We start from the raw sequence: 18,657 nt of genomic DNA on the forward strand, positions 1-18,657 counted from the left end.
CCCGTCTCAACAAAAAAGTGGAAAGGTTCGTGGCTCGATCTCGCGATCCTCTGGCGGACGCCTCGGACGCGTTAGTGGTGCCGTGGCATCGGTATCGGCTGATATATGCATTTCCTCCGATTCAAATGTTGTCCAGGTTCCTCCGCAGGTTAGCCTCGGAATGGATGCTGGTGATTCTGGTAGCTCCAGACTGGCCGTGTGCAGATGGTATTCGAGCCTCCCTGGCGGCTTCCACTAAGAAACGATCTTCTGTCTCAGGGACTGATCTTCCATCCTGCTTTACAGTCCCTGTCTTTGACGGCTTGGCTGTTGAAAGCCAAATCTTGAGAGAGAGGGGTACCCCGTTGGCTGCCATTCCTACCTTGCTAAAGCTTCCTCTGGGAAGATTTATAATCGCACCTGGAGGGCATATTTTGCCTGGTGTGAGTCACAAGGTCTTCACCCCCGCTCCTTTTCAGTGGTGAGGGTTTTGGCCTTCCTACAGACTAAGTAGGATCAGCGCTTGGCGCTGACCACGAAATAAAGGCCAATTGTCGGCCTTGGCCATTGTTTTTCAGCGCCCTTTGGCGTCTAATTCCTTGATTCGCACCTTTATTCAAGGGGTTGCGTCATCTGGCTCCCCCGAGGAAGGCTCCCTTACCTCCCTGGGACCTGAATCTGGTTCTGTCCGTTTTACAACGACCTCCCTTTGAGAACATCAGAGAGATCCCTCTGCCGGTGTTGTCACAGAAAGTTGCCTTTCTAGTGGCGATCACATCTCTTTGCAGAGTGTCGGAGTTGGCGGCTCTGTCTTGCCGCTCCCCCTATCTGGTTGTTCATAGGGATAAAGTGGTCCTGCGACCAAATCAGTCTTCTAAGGTGGTTTCAGCCTCCACCTCAATGAGGATATTGTGTTGCCTTCGCCTTGTGCGAAGCCTAAGCATCCAAAGGAATTTGCCTTGCATTCCTTGGACATGGTCCGGGCGATCAAGGTTTACCTTTCTGCCACGGACTCTTTCCGGAAGTCAGATTGTCTGTTTGTCCTTCCTGAAGGACCTCGGAAGGGTACAGGGGCGTCTGCGGCAACTATTTCCAAATGGATCAGACAGACGATTGTGCAGGCCTATTCGATTAAGGGTTGGGTTCCTCCCTTCCCTGTTTAAGGCGCACTCTACTAGAGCGGTTAGTGCGTCTTGTGCTTTTCGCCACCAGGCATCGGTGGCTCAGGTGTGCGAAGTGGTGGCCTGTTCGTCTGTACACACCTTTTCTACGTTTTACAAACTTGATGTGTTGGCATCCTCGGATGCTTCTTTTGGCTGCAAGGTTTTGAGTGCGGCAGTGGTTTAAAGAGACATGCTATTTTTTTAATGTCTCTTAGTCATGGGGTTTATTTCATTTTTTTCCTGGGTTAGCTCCTGTTGAGCTTTACTTACCCCACTGGTTCAGATCAGTTTTTTCTCTGACCTGGGTGCTGCGTTGCCTATTTTAAGGTTGCGTCTTCCCGCCCCTCACATCTACACTGCTTTGGGACGTCGCAATCGTGAAGACTGTATGAATGGGCGGCGACTGTCAGACGTAGGAGAAAATAGAATTTTTGTAAAATTTTACCGTAAAATTCTTTCCTCTGAGTCCTCTGACAATCGCCGTCCCCGCCCCTCTCTTTGGGGTTGACGGTTTTTCATGGACTGCTTGCTACATAACTGGATTAGAGAGGTACTGGCTGGAGGATATAGGCCAGAGGGACGGCCCCCTGTGGGTGTGTCTATATGTTAATGTTTGTTGTATTAACAAAATTACTGCCTAACTTGCTCATGCGGAGAACGCCGATACCCAATCGTGAAGACTGTATGAATGGGCGGCGACTGTTAGAGGACTCAGAGAAAATAATTTTTTGGTAAGATTTTACAAAAATTCTATTTTCTCTTGCGTCCTCTGACAGTCGCCGCCCGATGGTATTAGCCTTCACTAATGGGTAATGGCACCCTCTGCAGGAGCAAGGCTAGGCAAATAATTGATTATCAGGTTAATACAAAAAACTTTTATACCTCGGCACGCCACTAGGGGGCCATCCCTCAGCCATTATCCTGAACCCAATCTGATATTACCTCAGTTTTATGCTGCCTAGCTCAGGAGCTGGTTAGGTTTCTCTAACTGGGACCTTATGTCTCAGTTTTCTTTGTTTTTTTCTGAATTCATGTGTTCTTCTTTGCACAATAGATTTTATTTTCTCTCACTATCACTAGTTAGTCAGGGATTCCTTTCCTGGAGGACTACAAGTGACTGCAGAGCTGGGCCTCGGACTGGGTAATATAGATCCTTATGGAGTCCCAGCCGGCCAACGAGCATCGCAGGTTACTGGTATGCCCAGGCCTCGCAACGACAGTGCCCCTCCGAATGGGGAAGAGCCTGTGGAGCTGCGTCTTCACTGAGGGTGTTTCAACCTGGATCACCCGCGTGTTGCCAACATCTTTCCTTGGCTGACGGCACCCCCACTGAAGGTGGGAGGTCTCCCGTATCTGAGCGGTGCCCGCATCCTGGACTGGTGAGTACTGATACCCCCTTGTCCCTCGGGACTTTTGGGGGTTTGTGGGCCCACTCTTAGGGGATAGCAGGGCTGGTGGTCTCTGTAGGATCCCCCTTCTGGCCGGGTTGTTGGTTTTCTCCCTCCCTCCCTGCTCCCGCTGGGGGTGCTGTATGGAGTACTTGTAGTACTTTGGGGGGGGTGCTCCATAACTCGGGGGGGGGGGTCTCCTTGGGGTCCCCGATGATAGCCAGAATGTGATTTTAAACTTTTTTTGCCGCTGTTTAGAGCGGCCGCCAGGTTTTTGGTGGGCAGATTTCTAGGCTCTGTATGAGGACAGCAGCCATTTTAGGATTTTGCACATGCTCCCGATTGGGCGCCATCTTGGATATGGGCAAATGCCTAGTAAGGGCAAGCGGCCATTTTCCCTGTGACATTTTAAATTGAGTTTCAATAGGCACCTTTTGTCTGGGCTCGAGGGCTGGGCCTCTTGCAGTATGAGGTCACTTCCTCCTTCACACATCTCCTGTGTAAAAATGTGCTGACAGGCTGGGGGATTTTTGTTAATCCTTCTGTCAATTTTCAACCAAAAGTTTTTTACTTGTTTCTGGTGTGTTTTCTGAGGGGGCACTTTCAGTTGGTGCAGATTGCGGGGGGGGGGGGGGGGGGGGTCCGCGGGAACCGCCAATTTAAAGGGCCAGCGTCCCTTTTAATTTTTATGGCAAAAATGGACTCCCGGGACAGCAAATCCCCTGCAGGCCTGGTGGGGGCTTCGGGTCCAGGGACTTCCTGGCCTCCATCGACTTGAAGGATGCGTATCTACACATCCCTATTTTCGAGGGTCATCAGTGATATCTCCGCTTCACGGTGGCTGGGGAGCACTCCCAGTTCGTGCCATTACCTTTCGGTCTCGCTTTGGTTCCCAGGGCTTTCACCAAGGTATTGGCTCCGGTTCTAGCTTACGGGGCATTGCGATCCTCGGTGGCCTGGACGACCTTTTGTTAAGGTCAATCTCATGTGTGACCTTTGCTAGCGCTCTGGTCGTGACGGTTCAGACACTCCAGGAGTTCAGGTGGACCATCAATTTTCAGAAGTCGGCTCTGCCTCCCTCAACTCAGTACCTATGGATGGTCCTGGACTCTGCTCAAGCTCGGATCTTCCTTCCAGAGGAAAACCTCAGGAATCTGCTGGTTGAGATCAGGTCTCTTAGGGACAACGATCTCTCCTCCTTGCGGACCTGCATGCAGGTTCTGGGCCTGATGGTTTCGGCCTTCAAAACTGTTCCGTTTGTTCACTCCGGGACTCTGCAAGCGGAGATCCTGGACAGGTGGAACAGGACGTCCTTGGAGAGGAGGATGTCATTGAGTCGCCCGGTACGGTCGGCTCTCTTGTGGTGGCTCCGGTCGCCGTCCTTGACGCAGGGCCAGACCTTCCAGCCTCTGTTGCGGTCGATTCTCACCACGGTTGCCAGCCTGTCGGGCTGGGGCAGAGTTCTGGGCGCACTTTGTGCCCAGGGGACGTGGTCGGCGGGGGAGACTTCGCTGCCGGTAAACGTCTTGGAGCTCCGAGCAAACAAACTTTGTCTGTTCCAGTGCTCATCTCTACTTCAGGGGTGTCCAGTCCAGGTACAGACGGACAATGCCACGGCTGTGGCTTTTATCAATTACCAAGGGGGCATCAGGAGAGCCCGGGTGGCCAAGGAAGTGGCCGAGATTCTCTCTTGGGCCGAATCGCATGTACGGCAATGTCGGCTGTTCACATTCCGGGTGTGGACAACTGGCAGGCGGACTATCTGAGTCGCCAGACCTTGGAACAAGGGGAATGGTCCCTGCATCCGGAGGTACTTCGCCTCCTGTGCGCCCGGTGGGGGACCTCGGACGTGGATCTGTTCGCGTCCTGTCTCACCAGAAAGTTGGAAAGATTCCTGGCCAGAACTTGCGATCCTCTGGCGGACGCCGCGGATGCGTTGGTGTGGCTTTGGCATCACTCTCGACGGATGTATGCCTTTCCTCCGATTCAACTGTTTTCCAGGTTCCTTCGCAGGTTTGCGTCAGAAAGGATGTTAGTCATTCTCGTGGCCCCAGACTGGCCTCGACTTCTGTCTCAAGGACCGATCTTCCATCCTGATTTACAGTCTCTGGCTTTAACGGCATGGCTGTTGAAAGCCGGGTCTTGAGGGATAGAGGTCTTCCACAGGCGGTCATCGCTGCCTTGTTAAAGGCTCGTAAAGCAACTTCTAGGAAGTTTCATCACCGTACCTGAAAAGCGTATATCGCTTGGTACGAAGCGCATGGTTCTCATCTTCGCTCCTTCTCTGTGGCGAAGGTCTTGGCCTTCCTGCAGAAGGGCGTGGGTCAGCGTCTGGCGCTGACTAGGGTCAGTTGTCGGCTTTGGCCATCTTTTTTTCAATGACCTTTGGCATTGCATTCCTTAGTACGCACCTTCATTCCAGGGGTGCGGCATTTGACTCCCACCCCCCCCCCCCTGGAGTGCTCCCTTGCCTCCCTGGGATCTGAATTTGGTTTTGTCTGTGTTACAACAACCTCCCTTCGAGAACATCGGAGGGATTCTTCTGTCTGGGTTGTCCCAAAAAGTTGCCTTTCTGGTGGCTATCACGTCGGCTCACAGAGTGTCTGAGTTGGCGGACTTGTCTTGCCGCTCTCCTTATCTGGTACTTCGTAGAGATGAGGTGGTTCTGCAACCGAATCAGTCTTTTTCTTCCCAAGGTGGTTTCTTCGTTCCACCTCAATGAAGATATTGTGTTGCCTTCGCTGTGTGCGCGGCCCGAGCGTCCTAAGGAATTTGCCTTGCATTCCCTGGATGTGGTCCAGGCGGTCAAGGTCTACCTGTCCGCCACGGAGTCTGTTCGACAGTCTAATTCTCTATTTGCTCCTCCTGAGGGACTTTGGAGGGGGATCGGCCGCCTCCGCGGCGACCATTTCTGACTGGATCAGTCAGACGATTGTTCGGGCCTAATCCATTTACATAGTTACATAGTTTGTGAGGTTGAAAAAAGACATCAGTCCATCCAGTTTAACCTATGATGTGCTTGTGTTTGCTTTTAACCGTACATTGTATACCCCTGTATGTTGTGGCCTTTAAGGTGCCCATCTAATAGTTTTTTTAAACTATCGATGCTCCCTGCTGACACGACTGCTTGTGGAAGAGAATTCCACATCCTTACTGCTCTGACAATGAAGAACACCTTACGTATTTTAAGGTTAAACCGTTTTTCCTCTAGTTTTAGTGAGTGGCCACGTGTCTTATTGTATTCCCTTTCTCTGAAAAGTTTGTTCCTTATGCTAGGGTCGCCAGTACAGTATTTGTACATTGATATCATATCCCCCCTCAATCGTCTCTTCTCCAGAGAGAATAAGTTCAGTGCTTGTGGTCTTTCCTCATAGCCGATGTTCTCCATTCCCCTAATTATTTTTTTTGCCCTTCTCTGGACTCTCTCCAGTTCCAGCACATCCTTCCTGAGGACAGGTGCCCAGAACTGGACAGTATATTCCAGATGTGGCCGGACCAGAGTCTTGTAGAGTGGAAGAATAATGTCTTTATTTCTGGAGTGAATCCCCTTTTTTATACATGCCAGTATTCTGTTGGCTTTGCTTGCAGCGGCTTGGCATTGCATGCCACTGCCAAGCCTGTTGTCTACAAGTACCCCCAGGTCCTTTTCCATCCTAGACTCACCCAGAGGTTCCCCCCCCCCCAAGTGAGTAGCTTGCTTTCATGTTTCTGATGCCCAAGTGCATTACTTTACATTTTTCAACATTAAACCTCATCTGCCATGTAGTTGCCCACCCCATTATTATGTTCAGATCCGCTTGTAAGGTTTCCACATCCTGCATAGAAGATATTGGCATGCTTAATTTAGTATCATCCATAAATACTGAGATTGTACTCGATATCCCCTCCTCTAGATTATTTGTGAATAAATTAAACAGGATTTGTCCCAGGACAGATCCTTGGGGGACCCCACTTTCGACACCCACCCAATCCAAGTACTCCCCATTAATCACCACCCTCTGGACTCTCCCCTGGAGCCAGTTCTCTATCCAGGTATTCACCCTATGGTCCATACCTACCTTCCTTAGTTTGTACAGTAAGTGATTGTGGGGAGCGGTTTCAAAGGCCTTTGCAAAGTCCAGATACACCACATCCACAGGCTTACCTTTATCTAGGTGGCAGCTCACTTTATAGTAGAAGGTTAATAGATTGGTTTGGCAAGAACGATTTTTCATGAATCCATGCTGATTACTACTAATACCATTTTCATTACTTAAGTCTTGTATGTGGTCCCTTAACATCCCCTCCAAAATCTTGCAGACTACTGATGTTAGGCTAACCGGCCTATAGTTACCCGGGATATATCTCGGCCCTTTTTTAAATATTGGTATCACGTTGGCTTTTTTCCAATCAGCTGGCACCATACCTGTCAGTAGACTATCCTTAAAGATCAAGAATAATGGCCTGGCAATCACCTGGCTGAGCTCTTTTAAGAACCCTCGGGTGCAAGCCATCCGGTCCCGGTGATTTATTTATGTTAAGTTTCTCTAGTTTAGTTCTAAGTCTATCTTCTGTTAGCCATGGGGGTACTTCCTGAGATGTATTATTTAATTTATCATTACAAGCTGGGTTAGTGTAGCCCCCGATTCTTTTGTGAAGACTGAAGAGAAGAAATTATTTAACACTTCCGTCTTTTCTCTGTCCTCTGTGGCCATATTTCCTTGGTCGTCTTTTATGGGGCCAATGTGTTCTGGCCTCGCTTTCTTACTGTTTATATACTTAAAGAATTTCTTTGGGTTCTTTTTACTCTCTTCCACTATAAGTCTATCGTGTTTTATTTTAGCCGCCTTGATTTCGTCTTTACATTTCTTATTACACTCTTTGTAATGCTTGAATGCTGCCAATGACCCCTCAGTCTTGTATTTTTTTAAGGCCTTTTCTTTAGTTTTAATATGCATTTTTATGGTGGAGTTCAGCCACCCAGGGTTCAGTTTTGCTCTTTTAAATTTATTTCCCTTTGGAATGCACTGGCCAATTCCTTTGTTTAGTATACTCTTGAAGCACTCCCATTTTTGTTCCCAGGGTTCTATCCCATTTGATATTTTCTAGCAGATAGCGCAGTTTTGGGAAATTGGCTCTTTTGAAATTTAGTGTCTTTATATTACCCTTGTGTTTCCTATTACTATGATTAATACTGAAACTAATTGACCTATGGTCACGGTTTCCTAAGTTGCCCCGTATCTCTATATCCATGAGCAGGTCTGTATTGTTGGTAATCAGTAGGTCAAGCACCGCATTGTTTCTTGTCGGTGCGTTCACCATCTGACTCACGAAATTGTCCTGCAAAACATTTTGGAACTGCCGAGCCTTGGCTGAATGCGTAGTTCCTTCTGCCCAGTCTATATCTGGATAATTAAAGTCCCCCATTATAATGACATTTCCCATCCTTGCTGGCAATCCTATCTGTAAAAGGAGGTCCCCCTCCCCCTCCACCCTCTGGTTGGCGGGCCTATAGCATACGCCCAATATTACCTTCCCTATAGTGCCTTCCCTTTTAAGTTCTACCCATAGGGATTCTGCCTCGTCCATAGCTCCATTATTAATATCATCCCTCATATTTACCTGTACACTGTTCTTAATATACAGACATACCCCTCCCCTTTTTTACCTTCTCTATCCCTGCGATAACGGGAATACCCCTGAATGGTCGCCATCCAATCATGAGAGCTGTCAAACCAAGTCTCTGTTATCCCAATAAAATCTAAGTCTTCCTCAAACATCAGCAGCTCCAGCTCTCCCATCATTTGAGGTTGGATTCCTCCTTTTCCGGTAAAGGCCCATTCTACTCGAGCCATTAGGGCCTCTTGGGCTTTTCGCCATCGGGCTTCTGTGGCTCAGGTGTGCAAGGGGGCGACTTAGTCATCCATGCACACTTTCACAATGTTTTACAAACTTGATGTTTTGACATCTTTGGATGCTTCCTTTGGCCGCATAGTTTTGAGTGTGGCGATTGTTTTCAGGGGACATTATTTTTACTGTCCCTCCTTCTTGGGGTGTTTTTTTGTTATTTTGGGCTTGTTTTCAGATTTTTCCTGTGGGCTCAGGTTGTTACTGGCCCGGCTGTTTGCGTTACCTTCTGAGTTGGTTGCGTTGTTTTCCCACCCCTCATACCTGCACTGCTTTGGGACGTTCCATTAGTGAAGGCTAATACCATCGGGCGGCGACTTTCAGAGGACGTAAGAGAAAATAGAATTTTTGTAAGAACTTACGTAAAATTATTTTCTCTGATTCCTCTGACAGTCACCGCCCCCACCCCTCTGGTTTTGGATCTGGGGATTGTTGCTTTCCTGTACTGCTTGCTACAAACTGAGGTAATATCAGATTGGGTTCAGGATAATGGCTGAGGGATGGGCTCCTAGTAGCGTGCCGAGGTATAAACATTTTTTTGTATTAACCTGATAATTATCTGCCTAGCCTTGCTCCTGCAGAGGGTGCCATTACCCATTAGTGAAGGCTAATACCATCAGGCGGCGACTGTCAGAGGACTCAGAGAAAATAATTTTACGGTAAGTTCTTACAAAAATTCTATTTTTTTTCCAATATCTATTTAGTTCTATCTACTTGCGTCATGTGTTGACTGTACAATGTCGCAAGAATAATTTCTATTTTGAAGAATCACTGCTGAATATTTTGGTGGTACAATCTGTGTTTCATTTGACTTTAGCTGTTCAGGTTAAATATTGTATGCCATGTAAAAATGGATCTCAAGAAATGTAAACTTTTTTGTACATTTTCTTGTAATTTTTGTACATGGAATCTCAATTGTGGGTAATTACCTAATAGAGGCCTTTGTCTAGTGAGCAGTTTTGGGTGAGAACAAATTTCCCTGATGGTCAAATTGTTAAATTAGAATTAGAAAAAATTAAATTTTTTCCTTTAAACTCTATCCGTAACCCTAATTAAGCCTGTATTTATTTTTTGTAAACGATTTAAGCAAAAATTGTGTTCACTTCTGCTAACTAAAGTTTCACTTTTTAATAGCTTGGCCTGTGGAATTATTGCCCGTTCTGCAGGTCTTTTTGAGAATACAAAGAAAATGTGTTCGTGTGATGGAGTTACTATCTGGGAAGAAAGAGACCGTCCAGTTGCTGGACCAGGACGAAAAAAACAAGACACTCATGCTCATCTGTGAAAAAAATCTGCCCTAAATTGGTAGCTTGCATTATATCATCCTCAATAAATTTACATCTACAAACTGATGGTTGATGATGTGCAATTTTTTCCATCACTTTTGTCTTTTGAGGAATCTGTGTGCCGTTGCCTGCAATATGCTGGAAAATACTGCAATTCATATAGTTTTTATGATTAAATTGTGTCCATGTGCAAAGTGCCAGTATCTGCTACAAACGGCAAGTGAAGGTAATCAAAGATGTGTAGCTGCTATATATTTCTGTTGCAAAGTTGTTAGTGTAACTAAGCTTTAAGTTTGGCCATACACGGAGCAAATTTTATATGGTGCCTAATGAATTAGCCTTTATACAAGCCATGGGTGACCCTTTTGACATCCTCCCACTCAACATCCTTCAGTGTGAAAATTGGAGGGCCTGGGCAAAACATTTTCAGCTGCAGCCACTGTTCAGGTATTTTTAAAGCTGCAAGTTCAAAAAGCAAGAGTCAGCAGGTGAGATTCCTCTATTTATGCTGCTTAGTGGGGCTGAATGAGAAAAATCTTAGTGTATGGCCAGCTTAAAGCCGAACTTCAGCTCAGTTTAAAATCTGTTAGGACCAACTGCTCCAAACAAACTTTTTATCTTATGAACCGATGTGTCTGCTGTGTGTGCTGTATTAACCTATATAGCATCAACTACATATAGTATAGAAATTTGCAACCATCTAACTGGTGGCTAAAGATTCTTGGTCAAAAGGAAAGGGGATATCCGTCCCAAATGATTTGTACACAATAAGCCACAGGGGCCAAAAGGGGAGAGAACGGGACTTTTTTTTAAATCAAGAAAAAGCTTTATTGAGAATGATAATAACAAACAATACATCTCACAGACAGTATGTTATACATTGGAAATCAACACGTCATCAGACAAAGTATACATCTACACATGTAATGTGCACGACATTCCAACGTAGAAAAGGAGAAAACAGTCTGCATATATCTAGTCCTAACTTTACCATTCATCGTATGGGATCAAAAGTACAAACACGATTCCAAAAAAGTTGGGACACTGTACAAATTGTGAATAAAAACAGAATGCAATGATGTGGAAGTTTCAAATTTCAATATTTTATTCAGAATACAACATAGATGACATATATCAAATGTTTAAACTGAGAAAATTTATCATTTTAAGGGAAAAATAAGTTGATTTTAAATTTCAAGGCATCAACACATCTCAAAAAATTTGGGACAAAGCCATGTTTACCACTGTGTGGCAAACACCCTCTTCTTTTTATAACAGTCTGCAAACGTCTGGGGACATTGCTCAAGTTTAGGATTAGGAATGTTGTCCCGTACTTGTCTAATACAGGCTTCTAGTTGCTCAACTGTCTTAGGTCTTCTTTGTCGCATCTTCCTCTTTATGATGCGGCAAATGTTTTCTATGGGTGAAAGATCTGGACTGCAGGCTGGCCATTTCAGTACCCGGATCCTTCTTCTACGCAATCATGATGTTGTAAGGCTCGGTTTCCACTAGTGCGACTTGCGGTGCGACTTGACACATGTCAAGTCGCACAGCAAGATAAAACCCATTGTTTTCAATGGGGCACGTTTCCACTGCCGCGGCTTCAGTTGCCGCGACCTCAAAAGTAAATCGTGTACTACTTTTGAGCGCGACTTCCCTCTATATATGAGGGACAAGTCTAACTGAAGCCGCGGTTTACTTTTGCTACAAAGTCGTGCTAGAAGTAGCACGACTTCGTAGCCGCATTAGTGGAAACCTAGCCTAATTGATGCAGTATGTGGTCTGGCATTGTCATGTTGGAAAATGCAAGGTCTTCCCTGAAAGCGGCGACGTCTGGATGGGAGCATATGTTGTTCTAGAACTTGGATATACCTTTCGGCATTGATGGTGCCTTTCCAGATGTGTAAGCTGCCCATGCCACACACACTCATGCAACCCCATACCATCAGAGATGCAGGCTTCTGAACTGAGCGCTGATAACAACTTGGGTTGTACTTGTCCTCTTTAGTCCGGATTACATGGCGTCCCAGTTTTCCAAAAAGAACTTCAAATTTTGATTTGTCTGACCACAGAACAGTTTTCCACTTTGCCACAATCCCTTTTAAATGAGCCTTGGCCCAGAGAAAACACCTGTGCTTCTGGATCATGTTTAGATATGGCTTCTTTTTTGGCCTATAGAGTTTTAGCCGGCAATGGTGAATGGCATGGTGGGTTGTGTTAACCGACAGTGTTTTCTGGAAGTATTCCTGAGCCCATGTTGTGATTTCCATTACAGTAGCATTCCTGTATGTGATGCAGTGCCATCTAAGGGCCCGAAGATCACGGGCATCCAGTATGGTTTTCCGGCTTAGACCCTTACGCACAGAGATTGTTCCAGATTTTCTGAATCTTTGGATGATATTATGCAATGTAGATGATGATAACTTCAAACTCTTGCAATTTTTCTCTGAGAAACTCCTTTCTGGTATTGCTCCACTATTTCTCGCCGCAGCATTGGGTGAATTGGTGATCCTCTGCCCATCTTGACTTCTGAGAGACACTGCCACTCTGGAAGGCTCTTTTTATACCCAATCATGTTGCCAATCGACCTAATGAGGTGCAAATTGGTCCTCCAGCTGTTCCTTATATGTACATTTAACTTTTCCGGCCTCTTACTGCTACCTGTCCCAACTTTTTTGGAATGTGTAGCTCTCATGAAATCCCAAATGAGCCAATATTTGGCATGACATTTTAAAATGTCTCACCTGCAACATTTGATGTTGTTATCTATATTATATTGTGAATAAAATATAAGTTTATGAGATTTGTAAATTAGTGTTTACTCAAAATTTGTACATTGTCCCAACTTTTTTGAAATTGGGTTTGTATAATGCACGAGTAACTAATAACCATAGAACAAGTAACCATTTAAACTAGTTTTTGCCATTCTCCGAGCTGCTACAAGACCAACTCCACTACCGGAGCAATCGATCAAGAACAAGTTGGGGAGGTGCCACTTCAGGGGCAGTTAGCCAACATCCCCATATATTTTCAAAATTCATGGGTTACTTCCTATGGAAGTAAGTATTCTTTTCTCAAACAAGAATAGAGTTCACCGACTGGATCCACTGTGTGCCAGTAGGGGAATTCGGAGAGATCCACAGTCTAGCTATGAGTTTTTTGGCCAGGTACAATAATCTGATCATAGCTATATATGTATGTGGATGGTAAAGCTCCTCATCCAGGTTCCCCAACAAACATGTCAGCGGTTCCAATGGAAATTGAACCTGATATACTCGATTTAATAGTAGACAAAACATAACTCAAATATCTCAAAAGTTTAGGGCATTTGCAGAGCATGTGAAGGAAGTCACCTGGGTGTACTTGACATTTGGGACAAATAGGCGTCTCTCGTCTATCCCATGCATATAGCTGAGTTGGAGTTCTATAAGTGCGGTGCAACACAAATAGATGGGACAGTTTGTGAGTGGCAGACACGACACTAAATGACCTGCCTCCAGTATCTGTTCCCACTGATCTCCGCCAATGGAACCAATGTCTCGTTCCCACTTTTCTCCGCAAGGAAGCAGGGCTGAGTATTGCAAATAAGATAACAATGCAGTATATATCCTAGAAATACTACCATTTTTTCCCTATCTGTAAAAATAGATTCCAAGAAGGTGGATTGTAATGTTCTGGTACCTCTGGTACCCTTGTTCCATATTTCTCCTTTGCTAATTGCGTCCCATCTTGTGTAACAAGAGACGCATATACCTTTAAGACCGGATGACATCATTGCCGAGCGCCGCTATGAGCGGCTATTTCAATCGCCGGCTTTCTCTCACTCATCGCTCGTTCAAACCACATGTTCACCGCACCTTCTCCTGTGAAGTCGGAGCTGCTGATATTTCCTTTGCTGAACTGACGCCGGAACCTCGCCGCTGATCCGTATCTCGCTACGGGATCACCTCTCTATCTATGGACATTGTTACTACTAACCTATCTAAGTGATAAGTACCCCACAGGGGATTCCTTACTAACCAATCTCCTACTGTCATCTACTGCAATTACCAGGACTATCTATCTATCTATTCCATACCATCTGCATAGACTGTTAGCTCTTGGGACTACCTTCAACTATCCTTGCACTAGGTTACTCTGTCTAAGTATACTCCATCTGTGTCCACTTACCATCTGCACTATACTAGACATCAGAACCTATCTGCTTTACCATCACCTGCAACTCTCCTAAAATTACTCCTAGTAATCACCATACAACCTGTCTCTCATCTATACATTCTCATATGTTCTATCCCTCCACTAAAACATCTGATTGAGTATATGTATATTGCATAACAGGCTGTACACCGTGATGAAGTCCTGAGAGTTGGATAGGTTTATTCAACAGTATCTCTACAAGGCTACTGAGTGTGATAATTCTGCAGCTGAAAATCCATCCATTAACAAAAACGCATGAACGTTACATGGATTCAACTAGCTGCAAGGGAGTGTGCCTCCTCTGACTGCGAAATGCATGAGTCAGTCCTATATATTGGTATCTACAGTTCCTGAGCAGCGGAAAGTCCGCGGTTAGTTGAGCAAAGGTCTTGATATCAGCATGGACACACAGCTGGGAGATATATTTAACCCCAGCCCGTACCCACATAGGGAAACTACCAAGCTAGGCCAATTCTACATAAAAGCGGTTATTCCACAGTAGGGTGAGAGCAAAGTAACCTGAAAGGCCTAGTCTCTGTTTGACCATCCTCCACACCTTGGTTAGAAGCTGAGAGGTAGGGTAGGGAATACTGGGGAAACCCATCTCCATATGGGAAAATTAGGTGTATCCTGTATCAGGTTGCAGCAGTAGGCCCCGGGAAGAGTCCTCACACTTTGGGAGATCCCAACCCATTAAGTGCTGCAGCCGAGCTGCGAAAAAATAAGTCTGTGAGTGAGGTACAGCCATCCCACCCCTATCCTTGGGATATTGCAAGATCTCAAGCTTCAAATGTGCTGTTCCCTTTTTTCGTATAAGGGCACGAAATTTGGAGTCTATTCTATCAAACCAGTACTTAGGTATCCAAACCGGAGAATTATGAAGGATGTAAAGTAATTGAGGCGCCCAGATCATCTTAATTAAGTTAACGCGGCCAGTGACTGTAAGGGGGAGTTTGCACCAACTATCACATTTAGAGTGGAATGTACATAAGAGAGGTTTAAGATTCAAGGAGACGTAGTCCATAGGATTAGCTGAAATCATAACACCCAGGTATTTGAAGGTAGTGACCACCTGCACCTGGGAGAGAGCACCCTGCAACGCCGCGCCCAGAAGGTCAAGGGGTAAAAGTACAGACTTATGCCAATTTATTGCAAAGCCCGAAAAGCTGCCAAACAGCTCAATAAGCGCCTTCGCCTCCGTGAGCGACCCACCGGTGTCCCCCAGGTATAGCAGGGCATCGTCAGCATATAGGGAAATTTTGTCCTCCCGCAGTCCCCGCTTGAAACCTATGATGGATAGTGAGTTCCTAGTCAGTATCGCGAGTGGTTCAATCGCCAGAGCAAATTGTAACGGTGACAAGGGACACCCCTGTCTAGTACCTCTATACAAAGGGAAGGAGTCAGAGAGGTATTTCCACTCCACGCTGTCAAAAGCTTTATGAGCCTTGCGAGAAAAAATGGCTCTATTACCTGGATTATCAATCTGAAGCTGAAGATTCAGGAACAGTCTCCTGAGATTCAGGGAGGTGGACCTAGCTGGAATAAAGCCCAATTGATCAACATGTATTAACTTAGATATGACCTTTGCCCCAGTCTATTAGACAGCACTCTAGCCAGGAGCTTGACATCCGTATTTAACAACGAAATTGGCCTATAGGAGTCAGGTTGTAGGGGGCCTGTAGCAGGTTTGGGAATAACTTCCACTTGGCCTCCCGCATTGACTCCAGCAATTCACCCACCTGGCGAGCTTCAGTTAAAAAGTATTTAACAAAGTCGGCAAAAGTGCATCGCCATAAGTCTTGTAAGTCTTAGCAGGAAAACCTTCCGCTCCCGGTGACTTATTATTAGCCATCTGAGAGGCTGCTAATAACAGCTCCTCAATGGTAAGGGAGGCACCCAACCCATTCCTCCCAGTCTGGGTAAGCCACGGGACTGGTCACTGATTCAAGAACACTTCCAAGCCAGCTACCGAGGAGCAAACCTTAGAGGTGTACAAGTCTTTCAAAAATTCTGTAAAAACCGGAGAAACCTTAGAGGGGTCATGAACCGTCTCACCTTTGGGGTCTGAACAGCCTCTATATGTGTAACACTATGTTGTGCCCTGGCAATGGCCGCCAATAGATGGCCTGTATTTTCCCCTTCATTAAAGTATCGCTGTTGGATAAAAAAACTCTTATTTTCCGCGGCCGTAATGGAGACTTGTTTTCAAAGGGCCTGGACCTCCAGCCATCTGCGCTCATTACCACTATTTGGGTCTGATCTGTAGTCCTCCTCCGCCCTCCCCGCCGTGGTAAGCACTACATTTTCCCATTCCTTATTTGTTCAATAAGAAGCCCCCTAAGAAACGCTTTCAGGGCATCCCAAACCACCAGGGGCGCTGCAGTACCGTGATTACATAACAAATAGTCTTGTAAAGCTGGTAGCACAGGGTCAGGACTTGGGAGCAACATAAGCCAGAAGGGATTAACTTTCCATAGTCGAGCCTGAGAGGAGTGTGATCCACCCAGGCGTACTATAAGAGGAGGGTGATCGGAGATATTCCGCGGAGCATAAACCACAGAAGTAATCACAGAGCAGGCATTATCATTACCTAAGCATAAATCAATATGAGAAAATCCCTTAAAAGTAGCTGAGTAACAGGAGGAACAGCGGGAAGTAGGGTGTCTATCCCTCCACACGTCCCGCAGTCCAATCTCGGCAATAAGGCGAGCAAAAGGTGTAGGACCACTAGCAACCAAGGAGCCGCAAGTGTTGGAAAACCTGTCAAGTCCCTTATCCAAAACATTATTGAAATCGCCCAGAACCAAGACGGAATAGCAGAATAGGGGCCTAGAAAGTGGGACAGGGCCTGCAACACACTTGGGGAGGCACATACACACACGTCAGGACACATAACATGCAATTAAAATTACACAGCAGGAACACGTATCTCCCTTCGCCATCAATTTTCAAAAGGAGCAGTTAAAAAGGCACAGCATTAGAAATTAAGACACTGACTCCCCTAGGAGTACGGGACTTTGAACAATGCCAAAACAAGATATACAATTGTGCAGAGAAATCTTTTATTTTATTTTATTTTACAGACCATGTTAAAATAACCACAATGAACAGGGATAGATTGAAACACATAAATCCATGTATCATGCCACAGCATATACTTAACAATGTACATATATAACAGGGTACAATCCCAGTGATTAGTGTCCAAGGGCCCGACGCGTTTCAACTTGTTCAGTCTTCCTCAGGGCAACTGGACATTGTAGTCACATTGTTTTTTCATAAAACATGAACACACATTCAGAAGATGTATATACATTAAAAATCATAACCGATAAACATACAAAATCAGAAGTCAATAATAAGCATAATGGTTGCAGAAATAGCAAATTGTGCTGGGGATCCAACCACAAAGTGGAACAAGGTGGAGCTGCCCTCCATCACCCTTCATTGATCCCAAATACTAGGGACAAACTGGCGGCAAATAAAAACAAAAAAACAATCAGCACAAACAATAGACCTAATTAGATTAGTATTGCAAACTGAGCACTAAACTAGGAACATCACTAAACTTAGAAAGGATACAAAAATACAGAAAACAGTGCAGTGCAGCGCAATAAATGCTATGTCTAAAACACATCATCCAGAATAACAATGAGGCCCAAAAGTCCCTTGGTAAAAAAAAAGTGTGTGTAAAATATATATATATATATATATATATATATATATATATAAACAGTCCAATGATAAGTGAGAGAAAGGGTGCCAGAAAACCAGATCCACTTCAGGTGACAATCCCTTCACCAATAGGCAATCAAATGCGCTCACATCACTGTAAGACCCCTGTATTACCACCAGGTCAAACACACTTTATTCCATCAAGAAGAAGGGTCAAGAGGAAAGAGTGGAAGAAGATCCTGCTCACTGCTTGGTGAATGACAATTCCCTGTATGAAAGGACCAATCGTGCCTCCCGTTTTTATGGCGGAATGGTGCATCATCCAGCCAGTAAATATGGGTAGGTAGGAATAAAAAAACATCTAAGTGTACTGTATACAAACTAGACCTTTAATAAATCAAATTGCACTTACAAGAAATTTCATAAAAACAAGCAGTGGATGAAGTACAAATGAATTTGATCTTCAGTCGACTCCACAAGATCACAACGGGTGATGTCAGTAGCATAGGGCTCCTCCTCCCGAACGGGTTGCGTCCTACGTCAGGCTCGTCGCGTCGCTTCGTCAGCGGGGACAGCCCAGACTAGTGCACCCTTGTGGATTTATCATTACAAAGTCACTTAAAATTGTATGCGGTTAAAGAACTATATATATATATATATATATATATATATATATATATATATATATATATATATAAATAGAGAGGTTACAAAATCATTAACAGTGGGTCCAAACTATTCAAGGTATAAAGGGTTTACAGTCATCACAAACCTGTGTGTGAAGATCAGTATTTAAAGCAGGACAGCCTTTTTTAACACATGAGTGTAGTTTGTGTCTCTTGTGGATACATGGAGACAAATGAAGCTTCAGGCTTTCCCAGGAAAAGAAGCACCAATCCCAGCTTTTGTTTAAACAATCACCCCTGTTTCCTGATTAATCTTGATTGGCATGAAGTTGCTCTTTGCCTAATGGAGCTGCTCAATTGGAGACAGGTGTCTCCTACTATCCCCCGCCGTCTGTAGCCCAAAGCAGAATCCGGCCGGAGGTTCGGCACAGCTGGGAAGGCGATGACGTCACAGCCG

The 18,657-nt window shown here is 45.3% G+C and overlaps 1 protein-coding gene across 2 annotated transcripts in view; it reads left to right on the plus strand.

The window, feature by feature from the left end:
• The window catches only part of CCS (copper chaperone for superoxide dismutase), a 353,047-nt gene extending 343,279 nt beyond the window's left edge, over positions 1 to 9,768 (plus strand). For both annotated transcript variants that reach the window (XM_082270566.1, XM_082270567.1), the window contains one exon: positions 9,551 to 9,768. In XM_082270566.1, the coding sequence (XP_082126692.1) occupies positions 9,551 to 9,701 (151 nt within the window). In that variant the 3' untranslated portion in view covers positions 9,702 to 9,768. The remainder of the gene's footprint in view (positions 1 to 9,550) is intronic.
• The last annotated feature ends 8,889 nt before the right edge of the window (positions 9,769 to 18,657 follow it).

The sequence above is a fragment of the Pelophylax lessonae genome (genome assembly GCF_965119305.1).
Source record: "Pelophylax lessonae genome assembly, chromosome: 10".
NCBI lineage: Eukaryota > Metazoa > Chordata > Amphibia > Anura > Ranidae > Pelophylax > Pelophylax lessonae.